This window comes from Neolamprologus brichardi, chromosome 10 (genome assembly GCF_056152115.1).
Source record: "Neolamprologus brichardi isolate AB-2024 chromosome 10, ASM5615211v1, whole genome shotgun sequence".
Taxonomy (NCBI): domain Eukaryota; kingdom Metazoa; phylum Chordata; class Actinopteri; order Cichliformes; family Cichlidae; genus Neolamprologus; species Neolamprologus brichardi.
In genome coordinates this window covers 22,068,493-22,095,394 of record NC_142113.1, presented here as the reverse complement: position 1 = coordinate 22,095,394, position 26,902 = coordinate 22,068,493, and the positions used below count along the sequence as shown (strand labels likewise).

At 37.3% G+C, this 26,902-nt stretch overlaps 2 protein-coding genes across 7 annotated transcripts in view; one reads left to right on the top strand and one right to left on the bottom strand.

Moving 5' to 3' along the window:
* The window catches only part of LOC102778086 (rho GTPase-activating protein 26-like), a 90,285-nt gene extending 74,966 nt beyond the window's left edge, over positions 1-15,319 (top strand). For all 3 annotated transcript variants that reach the window (XM_006784965.3, XM_006784967.3, XM_087847414.1), the window contains 4 exons: positions 8,867-8,902; positions 9,046-9,156; positions 10,527-10,618; positions 13,115-15,319. In XM_006784965.3, coding sequence (XP_006785028.2) covers positions 8,867-8,902; positions 9,046-9,156; positions 10,527-10,618; positions 13,115-13,203 — 328 coding nt within the window. In that variant the 3' untranslated portion in view covers positions 13,204-15,319. The remainder of the gene's footprint in view (positions 1-8,866; positions 8,903-9,045; positions 9,157-10,526; positions 10,619-13,114) is intronic.
* A 2,776-nt stretch (positions 15,320-18,095) lies between these two features.
* LOC102777429 (glucocorticoid receptor-like) overlaps positions 18,096-26,902 on the bottom strand; it is a 62,390-nt gene continuing 53,583 nt past the window's right edge. For all 4 annotated transcript variants that reach the window (XM_006784962.3, XM_006784963.3, XM_006784964.3 and 1 more), the window contains 2 exons: positions 23,015-23,172; positions 18,096-22,690 (listed from right to left, as the gene is read on the bottom strand). In XM_006784962.3, coding sequence (XP_006785025.2) covers positions 22,538-22,690; positions 23,015-23,172 — 311 coding nt within the window. In that variant the 3' untranslated portion in view covers positions 18,096-22,537. The remainder of the gene's footprint in view (positions 22,691-23,014; positions 23,173-26,902) is intronic.

Here is a 26,902-nt window from a genome sequence, read left to right as displayed (position 1 = left end):
AATTTTAAGAAGAAAATTAAGGTAGTAAAGATAACTTAGCAGTCTAATGGTTTTTTAAAGGGTATTTTGAACATATTAATATGAGGTACAGCAGATAAAGCTCTGTGCACAAATATGAAAACATTTAACTTCAAATATACATACAAACTAAAATATATATATACACTATGTAAACTGTTTTCAATCACACTGATGAAACACTGTGCCACATATTTGTATATCAGTATACATCTCCATTTATGGTTGCCAGGAGCTTAGTGAAGTATACTTTTGACTGGCTGGTTAAATCCCAAAAGATTCTGGTGAAGTTCTGCAGCTGTCTGCTTCTCCTGAATGAATAAAATTTAAAAATAGCTGCTGCATAATCTAGCCAAGCAGGTTTTGATACAATGAAAAAGCATAAATAGTACTTGATATTTGTCATGCTGTGCAAAAGCTGAGTTTTTTTTCTTTCTTTCACGATCTGTTGCAAAGCAGCATGACAAAAGTGGCAAACGTACATCCAGTCATAAACCCCTTTCTTCACTGACGAGAGGGTGACATGCAGCAGATGACATGTCCCATGTGGAGTCAGTGCACCTTAAATCCAACTTCTAAAAGATTGTGACTTTGGTTTTTTCAGTTTTAGTTAGTCACTTTTAGTTTAAAACTCAATTTATGGCATTAAAAAGTTGGTATGGTAATAAGTATCTCAGATTTACCTCTCACAGTGTGTTCGCTTGTCAGATTATCTTGTCTGATTGACAGTTTAAGAATTGAAACCAGCTGAGATAAAAAATATTATCACAGGGATGACTGAACCTGTCTCCTGCTGAAAATAACTATGTTTTTATGTAAATGTTAAACCTGGAACTCACAGAGACAAAGGTTGGCCACGCATATAGTCTGACACACAAATGTACAGGAACACAAACAATATCTTCTGTCTGTCATCCTGATATTATTTTATGGTGTTTGTTGTTAACATACACCTAGTTATAAAGACTGCAGGCCCAGTCTGTCACCAATAATTGTTTCTCCTTCTCTTCCACTGATACTGCCACTCATTCTCCTTTATTATCTCCCACGGCTTGGAATTCATTTTTTAATTTAACAGCCTGCTATTGTTCCACCCAGCCTTTGTTTATTAACTTTGTTATTTGTGTGAGTTCTGTGTCAATTTTGCATCTTCAATCTGAACTTTGATTAATGTTAGAAATGAACGGCGATCAGTACTGTAAGGTTTCCTTCCTCAAACAACAAAAATACTTTTGGCTGCTGAATACTTGAGTATGGCTGTGGACTGTAACAGAACAGAAACATACCTCTTGCCCTTGTTGATGATGTTGTTCCTGGGATTCACTGGAGCCACTTGCCTAGCTTGGGAGTCACTGCACCTAATGCTCCTATTACCACTGGGACCACTTGTTAAGTCAAATTGTTGAATGTTGTCATTGTGTTTCTTAAATTTGTAAAGTCTTAGTTCAAGCAGTAGACCTCTCCAGCCACTCTGGAGGGAGGGAGGTTTTATTGTAGATACATCTTATCTGAAAGATCTGTTTCTTTTGTTGTAAGTTTCCTGCTTTTATGACCCTTTTGGTGAGCAGGTCACACAAATGCACCCCCATGACACACACACACACACACACACAAGTTCTTGCACACACATACACAGACACACATAGTGCCTTGTCTTAGAACCATTGGTTTACGGTGGGAGGTGCTTGTGCTGTGATGTGTATTGTAACCGTCATGTCAATAAAAAGTCTACAAGGGGAGCTGCTTTTTGAAGGATTTGGGCTAGAGACAGGTGAGGAGCATTGCTCCACTGCCTCGTTCTGACCAAAGCTCTCCCTCGTTAGCGAGTAAAAGACCGGTTGAAGATGTTCTGTCTTGTTTTCGTTCTTAATGAGGATTAAGTCTCTAAACTAGCGGGGCCTGTGGAAACACAGACTCAACACCACTGTTACCTTCACCCTCCACATCTTCTCTGACCCCTTGATACTTCTGCAGCTTCCTTCTTCCTGATGTTGCTGTCATTCAGAACTGTTACATCTATCACTACGGCCGTCTTCCTCCGTCTGTCTACCACCACTATGTCCGGTTGGATAGCCATCACTATTTTGTCTCTCTTTATCTGGAAGTCCCACAGGATCTTATCTCGGTCATTTTTCACCACCCTTGGGGCCATCTCCCATTTTGACCTCAGAACTTCCAGGCCATACTCGCCACAGATGTTCCTGTACACTATGCCGGCCACTTGGTTATGGCGTTCCATGTATGCCCTGCCTGCTAGCATCTTGCACCCTGCTGTTATGTGCTGGATTGTCTCAGGGGCATCTTTACACAGCCTGCACCTGAGGTCTTGCCTGATGTGATAGACCCCAGCTCAGAGCTTGTTCCTGTGCTGCCATGATTACTGCCTCTGTGCTGTCTTTCAGTCCAGCTTTGTCCAGCCACTGGTAGGACTTCTGGATGTCAGCCACTTCCTCGGTCTGCTGGTGGTACAGATAGTATAGTACAGTATAGTCCATGATGGATCCTCCTTATCCTCTTCTTTCTTGGGTTTCTGCTGCCTGAGGTATTCACTGAGCACGCGGTCGGTTGGAGCCATCCTTATGATGTATTTGAAGTATTTTCCTGTTTCTTATGGTCTGCTTATATTTGGCTTAAATGTTATCTTTACGAATCACAATAGAGCAATCATTAAAAAGTACAGAGCACCAGCACTTGCAAGATTATTTGGAAACTCATGGTAAGTAACCCCCCCCCCCCAAAAAAAAAAAAAAAAATCATCATTTTATCTTTAATACTAATATTACTGAAAGCATTTTTTTTTTCCAAACGAAAGCCAATGGCTGTATATAGACAGTATACTCTATATTGTGTGCACAACATAAAACAAAAGATGTATGCCCGTATGCTGTGGTGACACAATTGAAATTTAATGGGCCCCATGCAACTGCTGCTCTGCTTGATGGAGAGAAAGCTAACGGATAAAAAAAATGTTTATGCAAACACCTCACAAGAGGGTTTACATAAGAACTAATGATACAAAATGTCACAACTTACATTTTTCATCTTTTAATAATTTGAGTGATTTGTGCACACAATTCATAGAAAACACATACTTTATATTCCAGGTGTAATAATAAATGTATTTGGGATTTTTTTTTTTTTTAACTGAGACCAGGGTCCACATTAGGGTGTCTAGAGAAGTGTTATTTGTGATATGTAAAATGAGGGGAGAAATAAGAATGCACAGCAGGAACTGGCGCTTTAAGAGATACTCTGAAGAATACAGAGAACAGTGGACAGAGAAAGGGGCTTTTTTGGAAAGTCTTTGCTTTATGAGTCACAAGGAAGAAGCATTTAATGACTGTAGTGAACAACCTGTGAGCTATGATAGAGCACCTAATGGTGTATGCAATTATATGTTCAAAGCCTGCTATTCTTATGTTTTTTCCTTTTATCCCCTTATAGTTGTGCTTGGGCAGAACCGTATGTTTGATGTAATTGTTTTTTATACTTTATGTCCCTTTCTGTTTGCACTGTATGTCTCCAAGCATGTTAAAGGTAAATTCGAACTTACTTTGCTTTTATTTACTTCTGCTTTTTGGTGTATATGCCAAAGGTTACTGCAGGGTCCTTGGTTTGAGGTTTGGGTGTCATTTGCTGTCTCCCTGCTTTCCTGCCTACCCATCCTCTGAAAATAAGGCCTTTAAAATTCCTACAATCGAGAAAGAAAAGAAAAAAATGACCAGCATGGAATCAAACCTCTACCAGCTCAGTGTGAACAGACACACATTAGAGGATTTTCGATTTAGCTGTTGAAGGATTTTCAGCCAGAGCGAATACACTACGCCTTGGGGAAAAGAGAGTCTTTCCTAAGCTGCTGGACTGGAGTAGCCAGAAAAGTGCGAAACACAAACGAGCTGCCAAGGCAAAGATAGATATGTGTACCTGACTCTGATCCCAGCTCGGATCATCATTTCATATTCTCCAAGAGCCACATCACAAATTGGCAGGAAAAACCAGCCTCAGCGACCTCATCATATGTGCAGAGCTACAGAGCAACCGGTTGACATCGTTAGCTCTGTCTGTTCTCCTATTCCCTACTACTATTTGTCAGGTGCTTTTTACAAACCTGCAAACCTTTGACTATGTCTAGAGGCAAACCTAAAAGAGATGTCAGTCTGCAATGCACTGGGGTCTGAGTTGGGTCAAATCTACGAGGTCAACGGTGGCCTGGACCTGATGTGCTAAGGTGAAAATGTAAATGCCAAAAACCTCCTGCTCTGCTCTGCTCTGCTCTGCTCTGCTCTTGTCTCTTTGTGAAAGTCAGTGAACTGTTTTGTCTTTATCGTGCTGTTTTATATTTTTAATGAAAAGAAAGCAAAGCAAAAAAACAATTGTTTAGTGGAGATTGATTAGTATAGAGAGAGTGATTGAAAAACACACACTCACATGCCATCAATGAGAGGAAGAATAAAAACATCCATTAAGGATTTGTAGACAGGCTGTCATCAAGATACTCCCTCCTAACAGCATAACACCCTTTTACACACATGCAATACCAGATTACATGTGTCTGCTTTGGCTGCTTGTATTGATAAACAGCTCGTTTATATAAATATTTTTTCTCCTTCCTGCTCTCAGATCTACAGATATTACACTGATTACTTCAGACCTCTAATAAGGGATAAATTCATGCCACCATCAGTAAAAATGGACATGTAGTATAAGTAAAAACCAGCCTCTCACTTTTCTCTGCACTACTTTAATCTTCCCTCGCTCTCAGAGTGTACAAGTAATGCTGGGCTCTGTGACAAAAGAAGGAAGTAAAATTTATGATTCTCATTACTAAAATGTTCACAGAGCGTTTTGCACCCTTGTGTTTTGAGTCCAGACTCAACATTTGCAGCCAATTCTGGGGTCAATCTGATTTATTTGTTAAACTATAAATTCTCGTTTAAGGCTGTAAACTGTATTTGTTGCTCTCACATCTGCAGAGGCAAACACTGCATGGTGGTGTTGTGACTCAGCAGCATGAAGTCCACTTTAAAAACAAAAGAAAAAAAATCAGGCAGCTGATTCAATGAGTACAGGTCATATTTGTTGCAGAATAAACACGAGATTCACCATGAAATATTCCGATTATTTATAATTGCATTGTTAACGATTTAAAATTAAAACAGACTCAAAATCTTGCCGTGTCTATCACAGTGATCTGTGATTAGTGACAGTTAAAGGGTGCTGTCCACACTGATTGATTTTTTTTTTTAATGTTGATTTATCTCTGAGTGGAGAATAAAGTAGAAAAGGGTGGATCAGTTACTGTGACTCCACTGATCCTGATAAAGCCACGGTGATAATATCAAAGTGCCTTTTTGAGCTTATTTAAACCAAATGATCTCACTTCCTGTCCTGTTACTAGTTTATTTACCAGAGTTCAGATTTAACATCAAGTTGAAATAGTTTGACTTTCTAATAATTTATTTTTAAAAGTAAATTAACAAGTTAGAAGTTAGAAGTTGCAAGATTGATCTTCCAACTCGTACTTCTCTCACTCTGGAGTTGCCAAATACTGATGGTGTAAGAAAAGCTCCAAAATAATTATGGAGGGGGTGAAACTGTTTCTAGATGTTTCTAAGGTCAACAAATATATATGTATCACTTATCATCTTTGATTTTGTGTTTGTCTTGTTCTGTGTGCACTGAGTTACTGATCTAAAAGCTATTTTACTGATGCTTTTATTGTAGTGTCCCTAAAACATCCATCCATCCATCTATCCATCCTCAGCTTATTCAGTTTCCCTGGACAGGTTGCCAGTCTGTCACAGGGTCCCTGAAACAAAGCATCACAAAACTAACTTTTAAATATAGCTACATCACCATAGCAACCATATGTTACATCATCAAAAAAAGGGAAAGGCTGTTATAATATAGAATAGAGCCGACTATGAATCTGCAGAGAGGGAGATAAGAGGAAAAAAATAATAATCCTCTGACTCACCAATGTGATGTTATATAAAATGAATGAGAAGATTGATCTGACACTGGAAGAAAAAGAGTACAGTCTGCTTTTGCTAGGCAGGTGCAGATTGTTAAAATAAAATAATAAAGATGCCATATCTTTACAGCAGCCCATTTATTAGAGTTTCTCTCTTTTTACCATTTTTAGTGGAAGGATATATAGAATTTTTCACCTCACTGTTCATTCAAATTACTTCTTCTTTTTGGTATGGTAAAAAAAATCTTCATAGAATTTAAAATTACCTCTCAAAGTATTTCATAAATAGAAACTTCTACTCAGATTTCCTGTACTTTCTGGCTACCTTTTGAATCCACTATAACATATCAAATGCTACTATGTTGTCACTGTTGGCTATAATATGTCCTTTTAACTCCATTCTTCTAATAAATTGTCAATGATTATGGGGGCAAATTGAGTATTTTAAAAGCCAGTTAAATGTGTTCACTTGTTGGATTCCTGGTGATTGAAGCAATCAGAAGTAGCTCAAGAATCAGTTTGAAATCTTTTTAAACAATTGAGGCAAATTGCTTGTGCTATTAAGAATAAGTATAAGAAGACCTGCAAATAAGACTCCCAGGAAAAATTCATTTTAGAAATAGGTCTATAAATATACCACTTTTTTTTAGTATTTAGCTTTTATGAGTAATACAAGTAAGAAGAAGCAAAGGCTGCCAAAAGAAAGCCCAAAATAAACATTGACGTAGGGGATGATGCACAGCAGCATGGCTGTGTTTTCAGTGCTGTGAATGCACAACAGTGGGTGTTCTGGTTCTTTGTGACTCTGCTGGCTTAATTTACATGCCAGTTTTCTGTGATGCATTTACGTTTTAATCTCTGAAACAATCTGGTGTTGCCTTTTATGTAATCTTTGTGTGTTAAAAGTGTCAGTTCATCTGCATCCTACATCATTGGATTAGAAAGACTAAATGAAAAATTTTTTGGGGAAGACCAGTGTTGGTCAAGTTCCTTTATTATTATTTCTCTAAGAAAGTTATCCCATTACTTTTCTGAGGTAAATAGTTACTTTATTACTTTGTGACTTTTTAAAAACAAAACATAACATAAACTTATTACGCTGTTCCTCTGTCTCTCTTGCTGCATTGAGCATGTGTATGACAAAAGAATTTCCCGCGGGGTAAATAAAAAAAAAAAAAAAGTTCTAAAAAAAATAGTTTTTCTTATTCTTATTATTCTTAAATACGCAACCTGAATGTGTTATAAATCAATATATCTTTCAGCCCAATTCTATTTTTTTCTGCATTATCCATCATATAAAATTGAATCAAATGAGAAAGTCTCTTTTTAAAGCTTGTTTTAGTTTGAATCTTTTAACTTTATGCACTTCGCATCAAGCAAAAATTAAATTATACGCAACAGTCTTTGACTTGAAGAAATTTGTTTAACATTTTAACCTATTCTCTGCATATTTCAGCATATGAACTAAAACAATGTTTTGTGTTTACACTCAAATAGATGCAAGTACTTGCAAGATGCAAAGATTCAGCGGCACTAAGTACAGTCGTTCTTAAATCTATTTTTACCTGTTTAGCACGAGTGGGGCATGTGGAGGTTTGCCCGGTGCCACAGCAGTCATGTCAGTGGAGGGATCCGGGGGTTTCTCTGTGAATTTCGCATTCCCATGGCAGCGTGCTAGGTGCTTGCTCAGATTTGAAGTTTAATTTTTCGCTGTAGGAAAAGTTTTTTTTTTCCCACGCAGAGTGTACAGCAGACGCTAATGTTTTTGTCACTTTTTTACAGAATCGAACTCAAAGTAAAGTCCGTACTTCGAGCTTTAAACGCTGCATGGTCGTACTCTCCTTCACAATCCATATTATCCATTGTTGATCTACACACGTCTGTTGCTGCCACGGACGCTGCACGCTCGTTCGTCATTATCACACTCCCACAAACATCACAAACAAAATCACGGTTTAGTAATGCGGTAACGTAGCATGCTTATGGGAAAGTAACTTTAGTAAGTAACTAAAGTCTTACTTTACTTAAAAAGTAATCAGATTACAGTAACATGTTACTTTTAACACGCTACTGCCCATCTCTGGTGAAGACATGGATCTTGCTGAGAAAGTTGAAATACATTTAACATCACCACGTTGACCAAAACTGCATCTATGACTATTCTCTTACAAAGAGTATCACTACAACTGATTCTTGGATCAGTCCTTTGTAGTGATTTTTTTTTTATCCCTCACCCCACCTAATTAAAGTCTTGTTTTTTGTTACATGTAAGGATAAATATAAGGATATCTTGTTTATCCTCCTATGTCTTTGCATTTAACCCATCCTAATTATTAGGGGCAGTGGGAATCAACTCTGCAGCACCCAGGAGACAACTACAAATGCACACCAATTCCTTGGTCAAGGGCAGCATGAGTGGAAAATTAAACCTGTGCAACCACAGGGAGAACATCCACACTCTGACCTCTACCCACTGTGTTTACAGACCGCAGGATTCAACTGGGACTGTGTTAGGACTTCACCAAGGGAAAATTCAAACAGCCTCCATATTAGCCTCCATTATTCTTGTTGTTTTAGTTGAACACGAAGCACAGTACACTTTTACAGAATTTCTCCTGGTATGGTTTGGCTTTTGGATTCACTATTTTAGCTAAGCGGGATTGGAGGGCTACTTTGCTGAGTTGTCATTTATTCCTCATGTGGTGGAAAACTCTCATGTAGAACTGTGGACATCACTGTCTCTCAATTTATAATGTACAAATTCATTCCACAATGTATTTCCCCAAGTCCAGAAACACTTCTGTGTGTAATAAAATGCACTGATAACGAGTGATTGATTCACTTTGTCTTCTTTTCTTGTGTGTGTGTTTCCAGGCTGAACCCGAAGCCTCGCGCCAGCATACCAACAAGGTACATTTAAAACTGCTTTAAAGTCACACTTACCACTTGTCACACCTAATTTCCAGTACTTTAGGGTATAAACATGAGGTGTTATTTATCCTGTTTTTATCCAATTCTATCAACATGTCATTCTCTGTAAATTTGTCCTTCAGTGCAACGTCTTCCAGTCCCACTTCACCACGTTCGCCCTCCTGGCCGATGTTCTCAGCCCCTTCCAGTCCACAGCCAATATCTTCTGCCTCCAGTGACTCCTCCCCTGTCAGGTTAGTGCACAGTATTTATGAAATGACATGATGCTGACTTGCCAGCAATCAGAATGAAACTGCAAACTGTGCTCATTCTAAGAAACCTTAAACTGCAAAAGTCTAGGACTGCATGAAAGTATAAAAGATGGAACTTTTGAAAGATGACAGCAGTTGTCATCAATTATTATTCAGAAAAATTAACTAGTTAAAAAACCTTATCTGAAAGCTTATGGATCTCCATTATTGTAGTTTATTTGATCAACACACTTCCAGCCAGCAGAGCTCAAGAAGCATTGGTGCAGTGGATGTGACTGACCTCTCCTCTTCCCCATGAAACGAGAGAGCTTAAGAGCTAACTCGTCCCTCGGGGTATCACTGCAGTATCTCAAATCAAGGACACGTCAAGCAGCAGTCATTCTAATATGAGCCTCTCTATTGAAACGGCAATAAAAATACGTCTTAATTTGATGCAGTTATTCATCTGAACCTTGGTAGATATATAGTGTCTGTCACTATAGTTCATTTCAGTGCTTAACATTTTAAGCCTTAAGTGTCCTGGTGCTGTTTTAGAAGCTGATAACAGATAGTATTCTTTTCAAGTGCTTTGCACCCTCAAAATATCAGGTCTTTAAAGCTGTGACCTCTAAATGCCTGACTCAGTAGGAGACGATAGACAGATATAACAATAAATTATATCTGAATGAAAAGGTAAAGTTTACAAGGCAGAAAGAAATGACAAGCTAGAACTTTAAAGACATACAACAACATGGAATATTACAGTGTCGAAATAAAACCATGTCCAGAGTGTCAAATAATTAAGTAAACATATGCAAACACATCCTCATGTGCGGTTAACACTGACGTACAGCTTATTTTTAAAGACTAATTCAGAGTCATGTCACACAATAAGCAGGTAATGAGCGTATTATTTACCAAACAGAAACGCTGTGGTGGGTTCATTCCTGTCCAGTTTCATATCAAAGACCTGGTTCAGGTTTGAACATGTACAGATCATTTTTTTGTCATTCCTGATATAGAACAAAAAGCTTCATTATCTTTATCTTCAGATCCTCCACACAAGCAAAAGGATAGGGTAGTTCTCACAAGCACTGGGTGCTCCCCCTGAGATTTCTGGACATAGGCCTGTTTCCACAGAGGATCAACTGTAGGGCTGTTAATCCTCTGCTAAGTGTTGCTTTGCATGATGTATAGTCATGCACTAATATTTCATACCTACTCTAAAATCAGGAAAAGTCTATGTGTGAATTTAACCATCTGATACTTAATAAACAGATCATATAAAGTGAGCAACCTGCCATTTGTGTTAAATTGAGGTACTACTTTGGTGTCTGATTACTGGCTCAGTGTAACTCTCTTTTTATTTCCAGTTTCACGGGCAGAAAAGCTCGAGCTCTGTACGCCTGCAAGGCAGAGCACGACTCTGAGCTGTCCTTCATCGCTGGGACCATCTTTGAGAATGGTGAGTCACAATCTGGACTTGCCAGCAGAAAGGAAAAAGGAAAGAATGTGGGTTGGCGTATAGAAACTATTTGTTGTCAAAACAAAAATCCAGGCTTGGGAATTTGCTTGGCCTTGGTGCTGAGGCTTTCAAAAAATCCTCGACGTTTATCCAAATAGTCAGCCGTCCAAAAATTATATATGATAGGCTTATAGCGCCACTTTCCCTTGACTAGAACTTCTGGAACTTCTTCTTTATGATATGAAGCGAATATGAAGGAGCATAGAGGAATGTACACTGCTAATTCCAGAGACTGAATCCACAGAACATTTGTTTAACATATTTTATCTGGCATCTGGCAATAAAATGTGCTGAGACTTAGGAATCTGGCAAGCAGACAAGCTGCTAAAGCAATACACTGGACTGCATATGTAACAAACAGCAAAGACATACATACTATATATATGAAAGTTACCCAAAGACATACAAACCATGATAAAGGGAAATGTTAAATATTTTCCCCTTTCTTTACTTTCCTATTTACCCACCTTACCAAGGGAAAATAATGGTTGGACACTGCTGCGTAACTAAAATTATTGTCACCGTGTGCAATGATCTAGTGTTCTCGTTTCCTATGAAATGGGTCCTTTGAAGACGGACACCAGGTCTGTGAGCACTCGCTGTCAATTTCTGTCTTCAAAGCACTTTGGTGTGTCAAGTGGGCAGTAAGCTAGAGTTGGTGTGCTGTCAGTTTTTGATTGAATGCAGGCGGCAATTTACTGATAAAACAATGAACTTTAACTGCTTACAATTAGAGTTTAGCAAGAACTTCATTAATTTGAAAGGAAATTCTGAAATTTTCCTGGCAACTTACAGCCAAATGATGTAGAAAACTTTGCTTTTATAAGAAAATATAGGCAGAATAAAACTAGCTGACAACCAGCTGAGTCTAGTCCCTCTTCAAAGAGACACAGTGTAGATAAATTATTACCTTCACTCAAAAAAAAAAAGATTCTTCACCCTCAGTAACCATGAAGCAATAATTTTACGTAAAATCTAACAGAAGTATATAAAAACAAAGGTTTATTCATTCAAATAATTCATTATTAAAGGAAAAGTGCTCGGTATAAACTTAATATATACCACTGGAGTAATTTTCATTTAACTAGACACTGATAAATCTAACATTTTACATTTGTATGTATGTAATAACATTACGTGGAAAATTTAGATGTAATTAAACGAGTTAAAGTCGGCATTTTGAGCATGAATATTTATAAGACTTGCAATCAAAATATTTGCTGCAGCTACTTGCAAACAGACGCCGAATATGAAAAAATTCAATGCAATCACTGAGTAACTACTGATTTTTCCCAACTGGAATGAAGACTGCAATCCATTTTTTATTCTACTGTGAATGAGCCATTAGGACTCTGATTATATAATCTCAGTTTCTTTGTGCAGATCTGGGCTTCCTTATAAATTTAAGAACAATAACTATACTGGGTCTTCTGCTTTGCTGGCTATTATAATTATAGTTGGCCTGAGTAAAGTTTCCTTGTAGACATATACTCCATGTTGGTGGGATGTAGTTTCAAACCCAAACCAAAATAGAATTAACTGCATAAAGACTATTTAGACGTATGTAATGCAGACTCATGTTATCTGAGCCCTTTGGGTCAAAATGTGTCCTTGGGGACATCCAATCCTTAACGTGGTATCTCAGCAATGCAGTCTGCTCACGGCTGGCGAAGGATGAAGCATCCCAGCTGTCCACACGGAGCTCATAATACAACCTCTTAGTGCTTTCTTGACATTTACAAGAATAAAGCAACGGTATAATATTCATTCTACAGGTTTGCTGAATTTAACATTTTCCCCCTACATAAATAATAAGAATCAAATACGTGCAAAGGCTTACATGGTTTCATTTTTCTGTCTTTGATGGAAATGTGGTGCGCAGCTTGGTGCAAATTAGATTCCTGGTGTGGACAAATCTGGTGAACACACAATCTAACCCTATAGCAATGTTGCACTTTCGTATTTATAGGATGTTTAACCACCACAGCAACCCCAAACTAATCTAATTATGTTTCCAATTTAAAACTGCACTGCACTTTTACCAAGCTGTTGGAACAAACCATCAAAAGTGGTATGTTTGTTTTAACAATTTCATTCCTGCATGAATGATTTCACAAGAATGAACTTACATGTTTGTAGGCTCATGTACAGAAAAGAGTTTCCTGTTGCAGGACGCGTGCCTGACGTTTCGGGCTCATACTGTGTTTCATGCTCACAAGTAAACAACAGCCAATCTGTGATGCCAGAGATATCCTCTCCAAAATATTTAGACATTAAACACTCGATGGGGAACATGTGGAAGTGTTAACCATCATCTTAAGCTTGCTTCTCCACCCTCTCACCCTCAGTATGCATAGTGTCTTCACATGTTTATGAACATTTCAGTTCTATGTCAATGCATTTCAACAATATCCATGTTTTCCCCCTTCTGTCTAGTTCATACTTCCAGGGAGCCTGGCTGGTTGGAAGGGACTCTTGATGGGCGAACAGGACTGATACCAGAGAACTATGTTGAGTTTGTATAATTTAACGGCATACATGAACTGGAAGATTGTGGATGGGAGTAGACCAAACTGGATTTTAATGAACTATATTTAACTTCAGAAAACTAAACAGATTGAGGATACAGGCTCAATCACTTCTATTGTACTGGACGGACCAACGCAGATAAGGTGACTTTTTGTTTTGATCAGACTGGAAACTGAAACTGGACCAAGCAGAACCATATCCAATAGATATGACACAAAAACAAAGCATACCGAAGTGGGGAGAGAACCCTGAATTGCACTGGGGAATGAAAATATATATAAAAAGACGAGACTGATTTTATTTGATTAGTGTGCGTGGCTTTTAGTCTTGGTGAAGACTATATGGGAACAAACCCAAATTTGTGTGTGTGTGAGCGAAAGAGAGAGAGAACAGTGGGAGGAAGTTAGACAAACTTGTATAAATGATTTGATATTTTTCAGCTGCAATGTGTGTGAGTTTTTTGCTTTTATATTTTGAACTGCACTGTCCCTCACCCCAACCACCTTTTCCACACACTCCTTTTTTTGGTTAGGTATAAATAGGCAACTCTTTCTGCAGAGATGTTGACAGGACATATTAACTTTGGACTTCACCTATTGTAGAATTGATTAGTAATGCCAAATGGGACAGTTAAGCTTTAAAAGTTGACTTAAATGATTGGGTTTGGCTTTATGGCTGTAAATGTGTGAGCACTTGCTGCAGAAGTGCAGTTATTGCCTGGGACAAGACTCAACCTGGCTAATATTTCAGAGCTCCAGTTAAGCATCAGGAGCCCCCGGGCAGGTCAGCACAGGATGAGGTTTCTTTGGAACTAGTTTGCTTAAAGGTCAGCTATGGGTTTCTCTTTATTTCAAATTTTTCCCCTGCAGAGCCCTCGCATAAAATGCGAAAAATTTCAAATAATCCCCACAAGCCGATCAGCAATTTAAAATGCAACAAAGGCAGAACAGCTGATTCCTGTCAGTTAAAACAAGCCCAGCTGTGAGGCATCACGCTGTATGGAGGCATGTATGCACCATTTCAGTCCATTGAGGAAGATTGAATGAACTTGGGAAAAACATGTTTATTTATATCGTCTTGATGCATTCTCAATCATCCAGGAAAATAAATCTCCAAAAGTTGGTTCTGTTCATCTGGACGTAGCGTTTTCTGGGAGAAACGTTTCGTCACTCATCCAAGTGACTGAAGAAGTCACTTGGATGAACAGAATCAACTTTTGGAGAACGTTTATTTATAATATTTTCTTTTAGTTTTAGCCATTATGCAGATTTAGTTACTTGGTTATCTTGGATGCTTAAATCTTGACAGCACGGCGTGACTGAAAAATTGAAATAATTTTGAAAGTCAAGGTATCACACAGTCTTTGTTGTTCCATGCCCTTTATACCTCATCGCTTTACTTTATATTTCAAAAAAATGTAAAGTTAAGCATCCCTCAAGAGTTGAACATAACCTAATTTTACCAGGGCTTTCCTGTGTAGGAAACAAGATTACATGATTATCTAATTTAACCATGGCTGACCTATTTGAGTTATTCTTTGATCAAAAATTTACTGGCCAGCCTGTAATTTGTAAATACATTCAGTTCAGATACTTGAAGGGGGAAAAGGTAATAGATTTTTCAGAATTGTTTTTACTTGTGTATAAAAGCTGGTCAGCTTTGTGGCTCCAATGAATGTTGCCATTTTCTTGCTCATTCCTTGAACCACTTGTTAAGAAAAGTTTGTTTTCTTTTTTCCCCACTTTATCCAGTATCCAGCTTATAAATTCAACAGAAAAATCAAATGGGAGAGTAAAAAAAGCTTAAATGTGAAATAAGACTACTTTATTCAAATTGAAATTTTTTATTTATGAGATTACTTAAAGGCTAAATCCTGCACGGCATTCTTTTTGGGGTGTTTTCTTGACTTTGTAAATAAATACACAGTATTTGATAAGGTATACTTTTTTCATTATGAAATTTTATATTTTGTATTTTTAGTATACTAATTTAATTCCTTAATTCCATCTTTGTTGCCCTGATTTTTTGTATCATTTAAATCCTGCAGCCTTAAATATTCTTTCGAATGTTTTTGTGAAAAATGCGCAGAATTAAAGACAAATCTTGAACAGCTGTAGCTTTAAGTTTTCTTTCTAGTTTCCAATCCTGATTCTGAATTTTCTTTTCTGGTTTATTATTAATAATGTATAATTATTCATCCTGTAATCCTTACTTTATATTTAAAAAATGATGCATAAAAACAGCTATTATTGTTTTATCCTTTTTATTCATTTTTATTTTTATTTTATTTTTGTTTAATACGGTTTATTTTCAGTTAGTTTCCAGAGTGGAGTTGTAGGTTTAAGTTGAGTTTTTATTGTTTGAATTTTTTTTTTTTTTTTAAATAAGTTTAAATGTTAGATTTAGGCTTTTAACGTATTACTGTATAGAGAGCATACAGAGGCAAGACTTGAGAAAATCAGCATAGGTATAGCAATAAAAGCGCATAACCTTTTGAAGGCAATGTAGACATCCATAGTCTCAATAATCATGTCCATTGATGACTCATCAGACAAGCTGTAATAACATTTTACCAAACTAAAAAATATAAAAACTAAAGATATTTCTGTAATATTTTTGTTTTAGGTTGTTTTTAAAGTTAACAAAATAGATTTGTTTTAGTTGACTAGAACAACTTTGATGCGCTACACTAGAATTTGAGTGGATTGGCTCATAGGTAAGCAGAACTATTCTCTCTTGCTAAACAGCACTTTGACACAAGGTTATGCCATCAGTCAGCTGCACTGGACTTCATATTAAGTCACGTTTTTACAGTTTGGATTCCTTTTAACTAAATGTTTAGTGATGTTTATTTAAATTTAGAATCTACTTGTGGTGAGTCATAACTTGCAGCTAAGACGACATGAAAATGTAAGCTTTAAGTTTCAAGCACTCGTGACTGCAGGCTAATTCATTAGCACTTATTAGTTAATTTATAAATGCATTTACATGCTTTCTTTCTCATAAAAGACAAAGAGACTGATACCAGTGCATTACGTATGGGGCTAGCATCAGGAGGAAAATAGCTTACATGTAGTTTAGCTTAGCATAATAGCTATATGACACAGGACTCTTAACGCTTCAGCAAACCAAGACATTTTGAACAACTTCATGTTCTCCACTTTGTGGGAACAGTTTGGGGATTAGGGTGACCCCTTCCTGTTCCAACACAGCTGCACACCAGTGCACAAAGCAAGGTCCATAAAGACGTGGATGAGCAAATTTGGTGTGGAAGAACCTGACTGGCCTGCACAGAGTCCTGACCTCAACCTGACAGAACACCTTGGGGATGAATTAGTGCGGAGACTGCGAGTCAGGACTTGTCGGTCAAAAATAAAACGCACTCCTAAACCATGTGGAAAACCTTCCCAAAGGACTTGAAGATGTTATTGCTGCAAAGCTTGAGCCAACATCATATTAAACCGTGAGGATTAAAAAAGTCACTCCAGGTCAGAGTTGTGTAAAAGTAGATGAGCAAAAACTTTTGGGAATATAGTTTACTTGTATGTTTGGGCTTGTTTCTTTTTTTTCTACAAAGAGGTCTGTGCACCTTGTTAGAGCTACGCCATGAAGAATTAAGGTAAATTTAGAAGACAAAAGGGGATCCAGCCTGGAACTAGCAAGGTGTGTCTAATGAAATTACCAGTTTTGCGCCTTTGGACATACCATATATTAAAAACATGTAATAATAATAACAATAATAGTTAAAATAACAATAGTAAATAACTTTTTTTTTCACAATTTAAAGAATAGTAGTGCAAGTTTATATTAATTTCTATAGTTACTTTATACAACTATGCAAGTTTAAACTTCTCCACTAATATTAGGCACAGAAGCCACACTTCATATTTAGGGAATTTTATTGTGAAAGGAAGGAATGGGACGACTTCATTCTGCACATTCATAGAACACAATACACTACACATAAATGTGTGTGTGTTTAATTTAATTAGTTACATAATTTTAAAAAGAAGGAAAAATGTGAAATGAACAAAATAAAACTAAAATATAACTGTTTCTTTAATTTTGAAAAAGATAACTCATAAAAATGAACTAATAGCTAAAATATTATTTTTAGTAGTTCTGTAAAAGTCAGGCTAAACATTTTTAACATTATGTATGTCTGATAATATATACAAATTAGCAAGATAAAGTGTGGCCTCAACACAAAGTCTGTTTCCATGTTTGTGTTTTACATGATCAGGAATTGAGCAACCAAAATTGGCACATCGTCCCCCTGAAGAGTCTTATTTATCTATCACATTTTAAGGCTAGTCATGTTGCCAAGCAACCACCATCCAATGGACTAAAATAAACCCTTTGCAATGTTTATGCACCTGGAATAGCTTATAAAAGCATTGTATAATTTTATTTTCATGGCAGAAGTATCTAACTCATAACTTCAAACTTTCATTATGCGTGATATATTACTATGCCATCGGCTTGGCTGGCGACCACTTAACAACAGACTAAAATCTCAGACTTAACAATATCACGGGCATGTACTGGTAACGTAAAAATGTCAGATAATAATGGTTCAATAAATTTAATCCAACACATAAAAGGAATCCGTGGCAGTGAAAGGACATATGCATGTTTTCACGTGTATGTTTATCAAATCATGTTTCCAGTACATGATTCCAGATTGGGCAGTGAGACCTGTTTTGATATATCAAAAGGAAGCTTATTTTCCTTAACTCTGTTCCAAGTCAAAAAAATGAAATCCATGTAGCTGAGTGTTGAAAAACAGGAGACTTTATTGTGTAAGATGCTTTTAACTAAAGAGCAATCAGTTCTTCCAAATTTCCACTCTCGATGTCAAACCCAATGTCAGAGAACGACACATAACTTAATTCAACATTTAATCAAATAGGTGAAACTATTGACACAGACTACAGGAAGTGTAATACAGAAGTAATACAAACTACTGTTTTTTTAATGGTTTGTATTTTTTTAAACATTGGATTACATTTACATAACTGAAATACGAAGAAAACAGACTTTAGTGAAAGCTATAGCCATATATACCAGTGAAACATGATCTGCCCTTAATCTTTAAAGATAACATTTGCATGTATTTTATACAAAATAGATTATATCAAACAATATCAGGGTAGTGCAATTCTGTCAGGCTCTGGTAAATTTTACTTTCATATGGAGAGTCAACATTTTAAATTTTCTTTTTAAAGTGACCAGTAAATCCTCACAGAACAATACATGGGGTCCAAAGCCACGACCTTTACAAAAGACATCTTTAAAATAAAACAAGAAGTACTAGAAGTTGGATAGTAAGTGCTACTCAAAATGTAACTTGAATACTTCTTTTGTTAATTTTTGTTTTCTCCTCTGCTTTGGTCACTCTTATATAAATCTCCACCAGTCTTTCTCTGTCCCTCTCCCTCATTTCCTTATCTTCAAAAACACAGTGAGCTTTCATGTAGACTTTTTCATGGACTCGTAGAATTTACATTTACTTCACAAGACAAACATGTTCAACACTTCCTTATGGATTTAACACATCTACCTTTATCAAACACAAACCAACAAACAGAAAAATATTTACTTTCTTGACTCATTCAATGTACAAAAACGACTGAGCAAAATTAGTCATATCAAAGAGGATCAAGCCGATGTAATCAAAATCACAGAAAATATCATTTTTACAATAGATCAATCTCTAAAAGCATCGATATATGTTAAGGGTTTATCTATTTCCTGATGTGAAATCTTATTTCTATGGCTCTCTGGCTCCCTTTCGCAAGGCCTTTAATCGAGCATGAAGGTGAAATGCAAAAATGGTTTGTAGTCTTAGATGATGTTTACATTGCACTAGATATGCCAGCATTGCTATATGCGTCTATAGCCATTCAGAAATAAGCATCGATATGGTTACATCTACATGTTAAAGCTGGTTTTCTGAAGCACCACCACCTTGGAACAACTGTAATACCATCTCCAAGTTATCCAAACAAATAGTTTAGTCAGATTTTCTCTAGAATAATCAACACACAGTGATGCGAGCAGCAACAAGCCCATGTTTTTTACAGCACAAGGACACACAGCACAGTTAGAAGGTGGAGCTGAAAGCCTGCACTGTCAATGAAACAACCCTGAAGCGAGTGACCACCCCTAAAAGAAAAAAAAAAAAAGAAGAAAAAAAAGATGGCTCTTATTCAGCAGTGGCTTGTATGCTTCCAGTGCCCACTGTGCTGTTAGCCGTAACTAACATACAAATGACCAGTCTCTATGGCAACCTGCTTACCTGGTCTCTGCTAATTGGCATTCAGAGTTATGTGCAGCAGAGGGGTGAGTACTGTTCAGAGTAAACAGCTGAAAATCTGTACAGTTGAAATTTAGGCAGAGAGGCCTGACAGTCATAAGACACATACGGAGGAAAGTAACTGTACTCTACAGGAGGTGGTGAAGGGCATTTTGTTTTAACACTTCCAGCAGAAGCCAGCATACAACTGCACTGCATTTTGCTTTGGCCATCACACAAGCTGGTATGGATTTTCACATTACAAATGTATTTTGAAAATTCAAAAATACAATTTTTTTGTTGATCACAAAAAGGTTTATCGTACAATGGGCTAAATGATAACAATCAGTACTTTAAGCTGGTGTAGGTGTGACACTGAACAATCCTTTTTTCTTTTTTTTTGTAATTTTTTTTTTTGTAAATAAATGAGCACCCTGAAGCAAAGTTACAACAACCACTTAATGTCGGATCAGAAGTACTCTTTCACATCTCCAGAAAAGAAAAAACCAAAAACAAAACGGGTATTTCCATTACATTAGGAACAAGTAGAGCACATCCATGTGAAGTAATCACTCACTTCCTGAGGTTGGATTCACAAATCAATAGACCAACGTTTTGAGCTTTAGAGGGGAAATGTTTTTAAAACATAGGTTTCATCAATTCTGGGTATCCATTTTCACGTCCAGTATACAAAATAAATATTTTATTTTAAACAAATATATTTTTTGTATTTTCACAATGTTGGCACAGCAGCTCCAAGTCCTAAGTCCTGATTTTGCAAGTACATTCAGATAATTGTAATTAAAGGGAAATATTAAATCAAAATGGTATCTTGAAGGAAACCATCAATGTTATGCCTTAATTTCCTATCATAAGTGCTATGTTGCTGCTTTTGAGTCAGTTAAACCTTTTACTTTGAAAAATGAAAAAATGACAACAATCCTAACGGTAGTACCTTTTGGGGTCTGACATATTGACGTTTTTTCTATTGTTTTATGACCTCACACAAATTTTTGAAGAGCAGACAAGCAATACGAACTAGCAAGTCACTCCTACCTCAATTATATTTGGTTAAAGCTGCATTATATGAACAAAAGGTATTTTCAGTCCCATTACCTTAGGCACACAAAATCAAGCACCAAATGCTTTTACAAACTTTTGTGAAAGGAATGAGGGTGGTGTTATAATAGCTGCAAGTGACTGTTGCAACGTGACATGAAATTTCTTCCCTCCTTGATATTCCATCATCAACCGTAAGTGGCTTTATTGCAGAGTGGATGTGTTTAAGAACCAAAGTAACTCAACCATTAAGTGATTTACCACGTTAAGTTAAAGAGCGGGATCACGGAGCACTGTAGCATGTAAAAGTCGCTCTGCTGACTCAATAACTGCAGAGTTCCCAACCCACCTCTGGTATTAACATCAGCACAAAAGCTGTGAACCAGGAGCTTCATGGCATGGGTTTCCACGGCTGAAAAGCTCCTGTACAGTAGGTGTAATGTGTATGCGGCCCAGTACTTTTGTCCATATAGTGCATTTACTAAACTACCAACCTCAGTCTGAATGCAGCTGGAAACATAAAGGACGGTTTAACTTCAAGCCAGATTTAATTGACTCATTATGTCACTTTTCAAACAGACAGCAGGCCCTTCGATACTTCGGATGGCTTTTTCAAATGCATTTTGGTTATAAAACACCAAATTGCATTTTCCAAATGCAATTAAAGCATTAAAAAAACTTTTTAAAGATAGAAATCCTAAAATTTAAGTCAGTCTGCTCCCAAGTAGTACAAAACATTAAATGTGTCTTTAATTTGAATTTTAGCAGTACCCATTTAGATAAAAGCAGGCTGAATTCTTAAGCGAGAAAAAAAGCTATTTGTAGGTGCATTCATTGTATATGCTGGGTAAACTTTTAACAGAATTTAATGCTAACTGGGAGAGGCAGCAAATTTATCTAATATACTTCACATGGATAATAAAAGACCAAAAAAATTTGTTTTGGGACTTTTTTTTTTTTGCAAAGTGATAAAACTGAACATTTAACATTACTTTTCTGTACCATAGGCTGTGTTCCTACATGGAGAACAGGAGATAAGAACAAAAGGGAGAGTTTTCCACATTAAAAACACTGAAATGGCAGCTTGGAAATAGAAAACAGAAATTACAACGCGGAAATAGAGAAACGGACAAATCATGTGGAAAGATGTCGACATCAACTTCTAATGCAAAAAAACCTACAGCTTATAGTGGATGGCTATGAAGAGCGTAAAAACTAAAAGGCACTGGTTTTTCCCTCAGGTACATCCTGTGTAAACATTTGGCTGAGTGAGTGTGTGCGTGTGTGTGTCTTGCTTCTGTATGTGACTTGAATTGTGTGCCTGCATAAAATAAATAGAGAACATGTCTCTAGCTGATTTCTTTTCTCAGTGGTCTTGTGTCGAATTGTGATTTGAATAATTTCTGAAGTTATAAGTAATTCACAGCGGGAGGAACACTAGGCTTGAACTGCTAATCCTAATCCTTTCAAGTTGCAAAGTATACCAGGTGTAATGTTCTTGGAGGAAAAGATGTTTGTACTGTATATGTTAGCTTCTCTGTGAAAACTGCAGTAAAATACTAGAGGCTTGAATTAATATGAGGCACATAGCCATTGTAAGAAAGCATTAAAAATACAAGCACAGGGCTACGGGTGTAGAGTAGGTGAGGGAGGACTGAAAAAAAAAATTGCCCAAAATGCATCCACCCCAAGAGATATTCAGAGTCCAACTAAGAGGAAGGGCTATAGGTCGGTGATAAGATACTATGGCAGGACTAGGACTGGGATGGGGGCTTGAGGCCACAGGTATTGTGCTCCAAGATTAGGCTGAATGACTGAGCCCCGAAGGGGCGTGGCAGAATTTCTAGAAGGCCCAGGAAAAACTGAGAAACTGAATCAGAGCGATGAGGGAGGCAGGATATGCAAGCTAGGGGCCCCTGGAGAGGTAAATGTGCAGGGCAGGATTTAAGGCATTGATTCACAATTTAAGGCAGTCATTTCTGATGAAACAGCAGAGCTTTGACGTTTCCATCTTTGAATTTTGGTATCTGGTTGGAAATGATCTCTGCCAGCATCTCCGGAAATTCCACACTCAGGGTTTTATTCACAAAGGTGTAGAAACAGATCTGGAGAAGACCCTCGACCATCTGGTTAAGACACAAAGAGATTAGTAAGAGTTGTTTACTGACTTTACTTAAAAGGATTGCCCTTAAAGTGGAGTAGGTTCTAAATGCAAGATCTTTACGTCTGCAACAAGTTTTTACAGAGAGGCAGAAGGGGAGAGTGCTAAAAACTAACTTGATTGAAACTTCATGCACTACACAGAATATGAGTGTATTCTTTAGGTGGAAAAGACCTGGCTGGTATTAAAAAAAACAAAGAAAGCCAATCTACGGGATAAATATCAAGAAAATGCTATATGAAACAAAGTAGCGTAAAAACACTTAAACATGTGTGTGTGTTTCACTTGCCTCCTGCATGGAGTCAAGAAGCTTAGTTAGCTGGTAGAAGCGTTGCCAGTTCTGACTAGGGTTCTCCTCTCTCTTGACGATGGCTTTTCCCAGCTCCTTGATATAGGTCATCCTGATCTCATCAAAAACTGCTTGACTCTTCAGGCCATCTTTTGGTACTGCACACACACACAGACAGAGAATACAACACAGAGCGATATATCAGTATCATTTAAAAAAAAATAAAAATAAGATTTTTTCCCATGTTCATTTGAAGCTGGTAAGCTTCAAGGACACTGTTGCTCTGTTAGGCTAGTGGTTAACATAGGAAGGGGTTCTGAAGGTATAAATAAAAAAAACACACACACAATTTATCCTAATCAGGTCTGTGTCTGCTGTTCGTGCGGCAAAAAGAGTTAGGTGAGAAGTTTGGATTCAGACACAAATGATCAACACTCTTCTGGATCAGAGAAGACTGACAACAGAGTATATTTTGCATTTCATCAGGTGCCAAATGTTTTCAGTTGCTTAAAGGTTTGAACTACAGGCAGGCTTTGCTAATATTACTTTTTAACAGCTGATGTTTAGGATTGTCTTGCTCAAATATGCCAGCCTTGCCTGTAAAAGAGGTTATGTGGATGGAATCATATACCCTGAAGCCTGTATACACCTCTCAGTATTGATAGTGCCTGAGGGTCTAATGCACTGAGTTCTGATGACAAACAGGATGGTCTCCAATTTTCCAAAAAGAACTTCAAACCACAGAACAGTTTCCACTTTTCCTCAGTCCATTTTAAATAAACTTTAGTCCTGAGAAGATGACAGCGCTTCTGGATCATGATCACACACATCGCTTCCTCTTTGCATGATGGAGCGTTAACCTGCATTTGCGGATGGCTCAGTGAACTGTATTGACAGACAGCGATTTCTGGAAGTGTTCCTGTGCCCATGCCGTGATTTCCATGACATAATTTAGCCGCTTTTTAATGCAGTGCTGCCTGAGGGGCCAAAGATCAGAGGCATTCAATATTGATTTTTGGCCTTGTCCCTTGCACATGTACTGTAGACAGTGTTGGGAAGGTTACTTTTAAAATGTATTCCATTACAGAATACAGAATACATGCCCCAAAATGTATTCTGTAACGTATTCCGTTACGTTACTCAATGAGAGTAACGTATTCTGAATACTTTGGATTACTTAATATATTATCATGCTGTTTACAACTACATGAATGTACTATTGCTGTGATTTATTACTGTTACTGAAGGTCCGCGGCTCCGAACTGTAGTAAAGGGACCTCTGGCTAACACGGCGGGTTCTGTGTCGGGCTCGTAGCCGAAAACTAGCTTTACTTTGTTGTCTGGGTCAACTTTGCTAGCGAGAGACAGAGAGAGGCGTTGAAAGGCTGCTCCAACGGAACTTATTGTTTTTGGAGGAAAACACGAACACGGTGTACAGTCCAGTCTTAATAGCTTACTTACAACTGGGCTCGTCAGGCACTCTTCTTGGCTGCAGTGGTTATTATTATATTTGCATGCTTCCAGCTCCCGTTTTTGCTCGATGACAGCTCGTACTTTTCCTTTTTCTCCCTCCCTCGCTCACAGACACATAACGTGTATGGCAGTCCATTCTCCCTGCGGCACGGACTACACTGCCTATGATGCTACATTCTTTAGAGCTATACCTGTAGCATTCTGCCTATTAGCTTAGCACAACAACAACAAAAATGCCTCTCTCACCCAGGAAACACGCAGAGAGAGCGTCACCCTGTAACCATGGCAACCGTAACGCTGCCACCTGGAACAACAGAACGTAGCTGTCAAACAAAACCCAAACAGGCCTGACCCGCGACAACATGAAACACGGAAGTACCGCCGTGTAATCCATTTATTTAAACAAAGTAACTGTATTCTAAATACCACCTTTTTAAACGGTAACTGTAACGGAATACAGTTACTCATATTTTGTATTTTAAATACGTAACGGCGGTACATGTATTCCGTTACTCCCCAACACTGACTGTAGATAATGAGATTCTTTGAGATATCCAACAGTCTTTGCAATTTTACATTGCGGAACATTTTCCTAAAATTATTCCACAATTTGTAGACAAAGTTTTTAGCAGACTGGTGAACATCTACTTTTCTTTACTTCTGAGAAACTCTGCCTCTCTAACATGCTCTTTTTATTCCCAGTCATGGTACTAAGCTGTTGTAGCTGTTGCTGCCAACAAATTCAAAATGACCTTATTTTATTTTTTGGTAAAAAAAAAAGTATGTTTTCTGTGTACTGTTATGAATGAAATACAGATTTATGAGATTTGAAAATAATTGCAGTTTGCTTAAAATGTTCCAAAGTTTTGGAATTGGGGTTAAAGGTAGTACCAGCTGCTGTGCAAGGTGTCACTTTAGCTTTTTAAATTAGGACATTTGAATACCCTTCAAAATGATTCTCTGCGTTTAAATGATATATTAAAGAGGACACACTGAGGACTTTCACTGTGCCGGTCACTGCTGAAAAGCAAAAACTGCAAACTTGAAAAGCAATACAGTTGTATCAGCACATTGTGGACTCTTGTCAGTCTGGTGTCAGGCAGTGAGCCGCACAGTTTAGCAGTGACTTGCAGTGATTGTGCTAGGCAACAATGGCACTGCAAACCCATTAAACAACTTGTGTTTTCTTATTCTATGACCGATAAATTCTTTATTGAGTTATTTATGTTTTGTGGTGCTTTCACGCTGCTGAGCATTCTCTATTTTCTCTATTTAACTAAATATGACAGTATATCAAATAGTCTTAAAAGTGGCTTGAAATTCCATATAATGTGTGCGAGAATGGATAAAAACAGCTCAAACCAAAGTTGTCCCATCTAATAGTATTTCCATCCCCGAGGGAAACGGATGGAAATCGCTCTAAAGTACAAAAATGCAGCCGGTGCACAGTATGGAAATGTAATTTCCTCTGCATAACAAGCTAATTGCTTCTGAAGTGCATCCTCTTCTTCGCCATTCTCTGAGAATAATGCTCTCCATCACAGACAAGAATATTTGAAATAAGTGAGAAAGGTCTGATTTAGTGATACTGTTTCCTTGTGTAGTATTTAGGGCTAGGTTACTGATTGGTAACCCACAGCTCTCATTATTTGACCTCTTCAAACATTAAATAAAGAGAGGCCTGGTGAACACTGCCTATTTGAGTCTGTCCTTTAACAGCCTTTACTAATTTATACACAGCAAATAAAATGCAGTTGGAATAAATTTACAATTTGTAAAAATGTCTTCTGAATCCAATTTTAGTTCAACTAAATTGTTAAAAAAAAAGAAAATGAGTTTTTATATTTTTTTTAATAATGTGCTTTCACTGGACAATCGTAGATAAAAGAAGATTAAACAGCAGTAATAAAAAAAGCTAACTGTTTTTATTCAGTGAGATAAGAAACACAAAAGTTATACTAATTCAACTCTCAGTGGACCCTCTGGTACGGAAATTAAATGACTCTCTACCAAGGTAAGATCTGTGAAAGGACTGCACTTTCACAGAGCAGTAACATTTAACAGAAGGCATCTAAAAGAAAATATCACATTGTTACATCGCAGATTGGTGAAGAATGTCAAAAGAACATCAAACTTGCATATTTTGATAGCAACAGTAACACCCGGTCTTTTCTGTGGCATTTTGAATTCATGTGTCCTTCTACAAAGAAATGGCTCCGTGTTCGATCGCTGAATTTCAGAACTGAAGGAGACCCCTGAAAGTAAACACTTAAGATACACTTTAAACCAAACAATGAAGTTAAAGAAAATGCAAGACAAGTGCTTGAAATGGTTTAAGGTACATAGCACCCTGTGAACGTAAAGTGAAATAAAGGTCCAGCGAGCACTGACAGACACACATAATAATGCATCTAC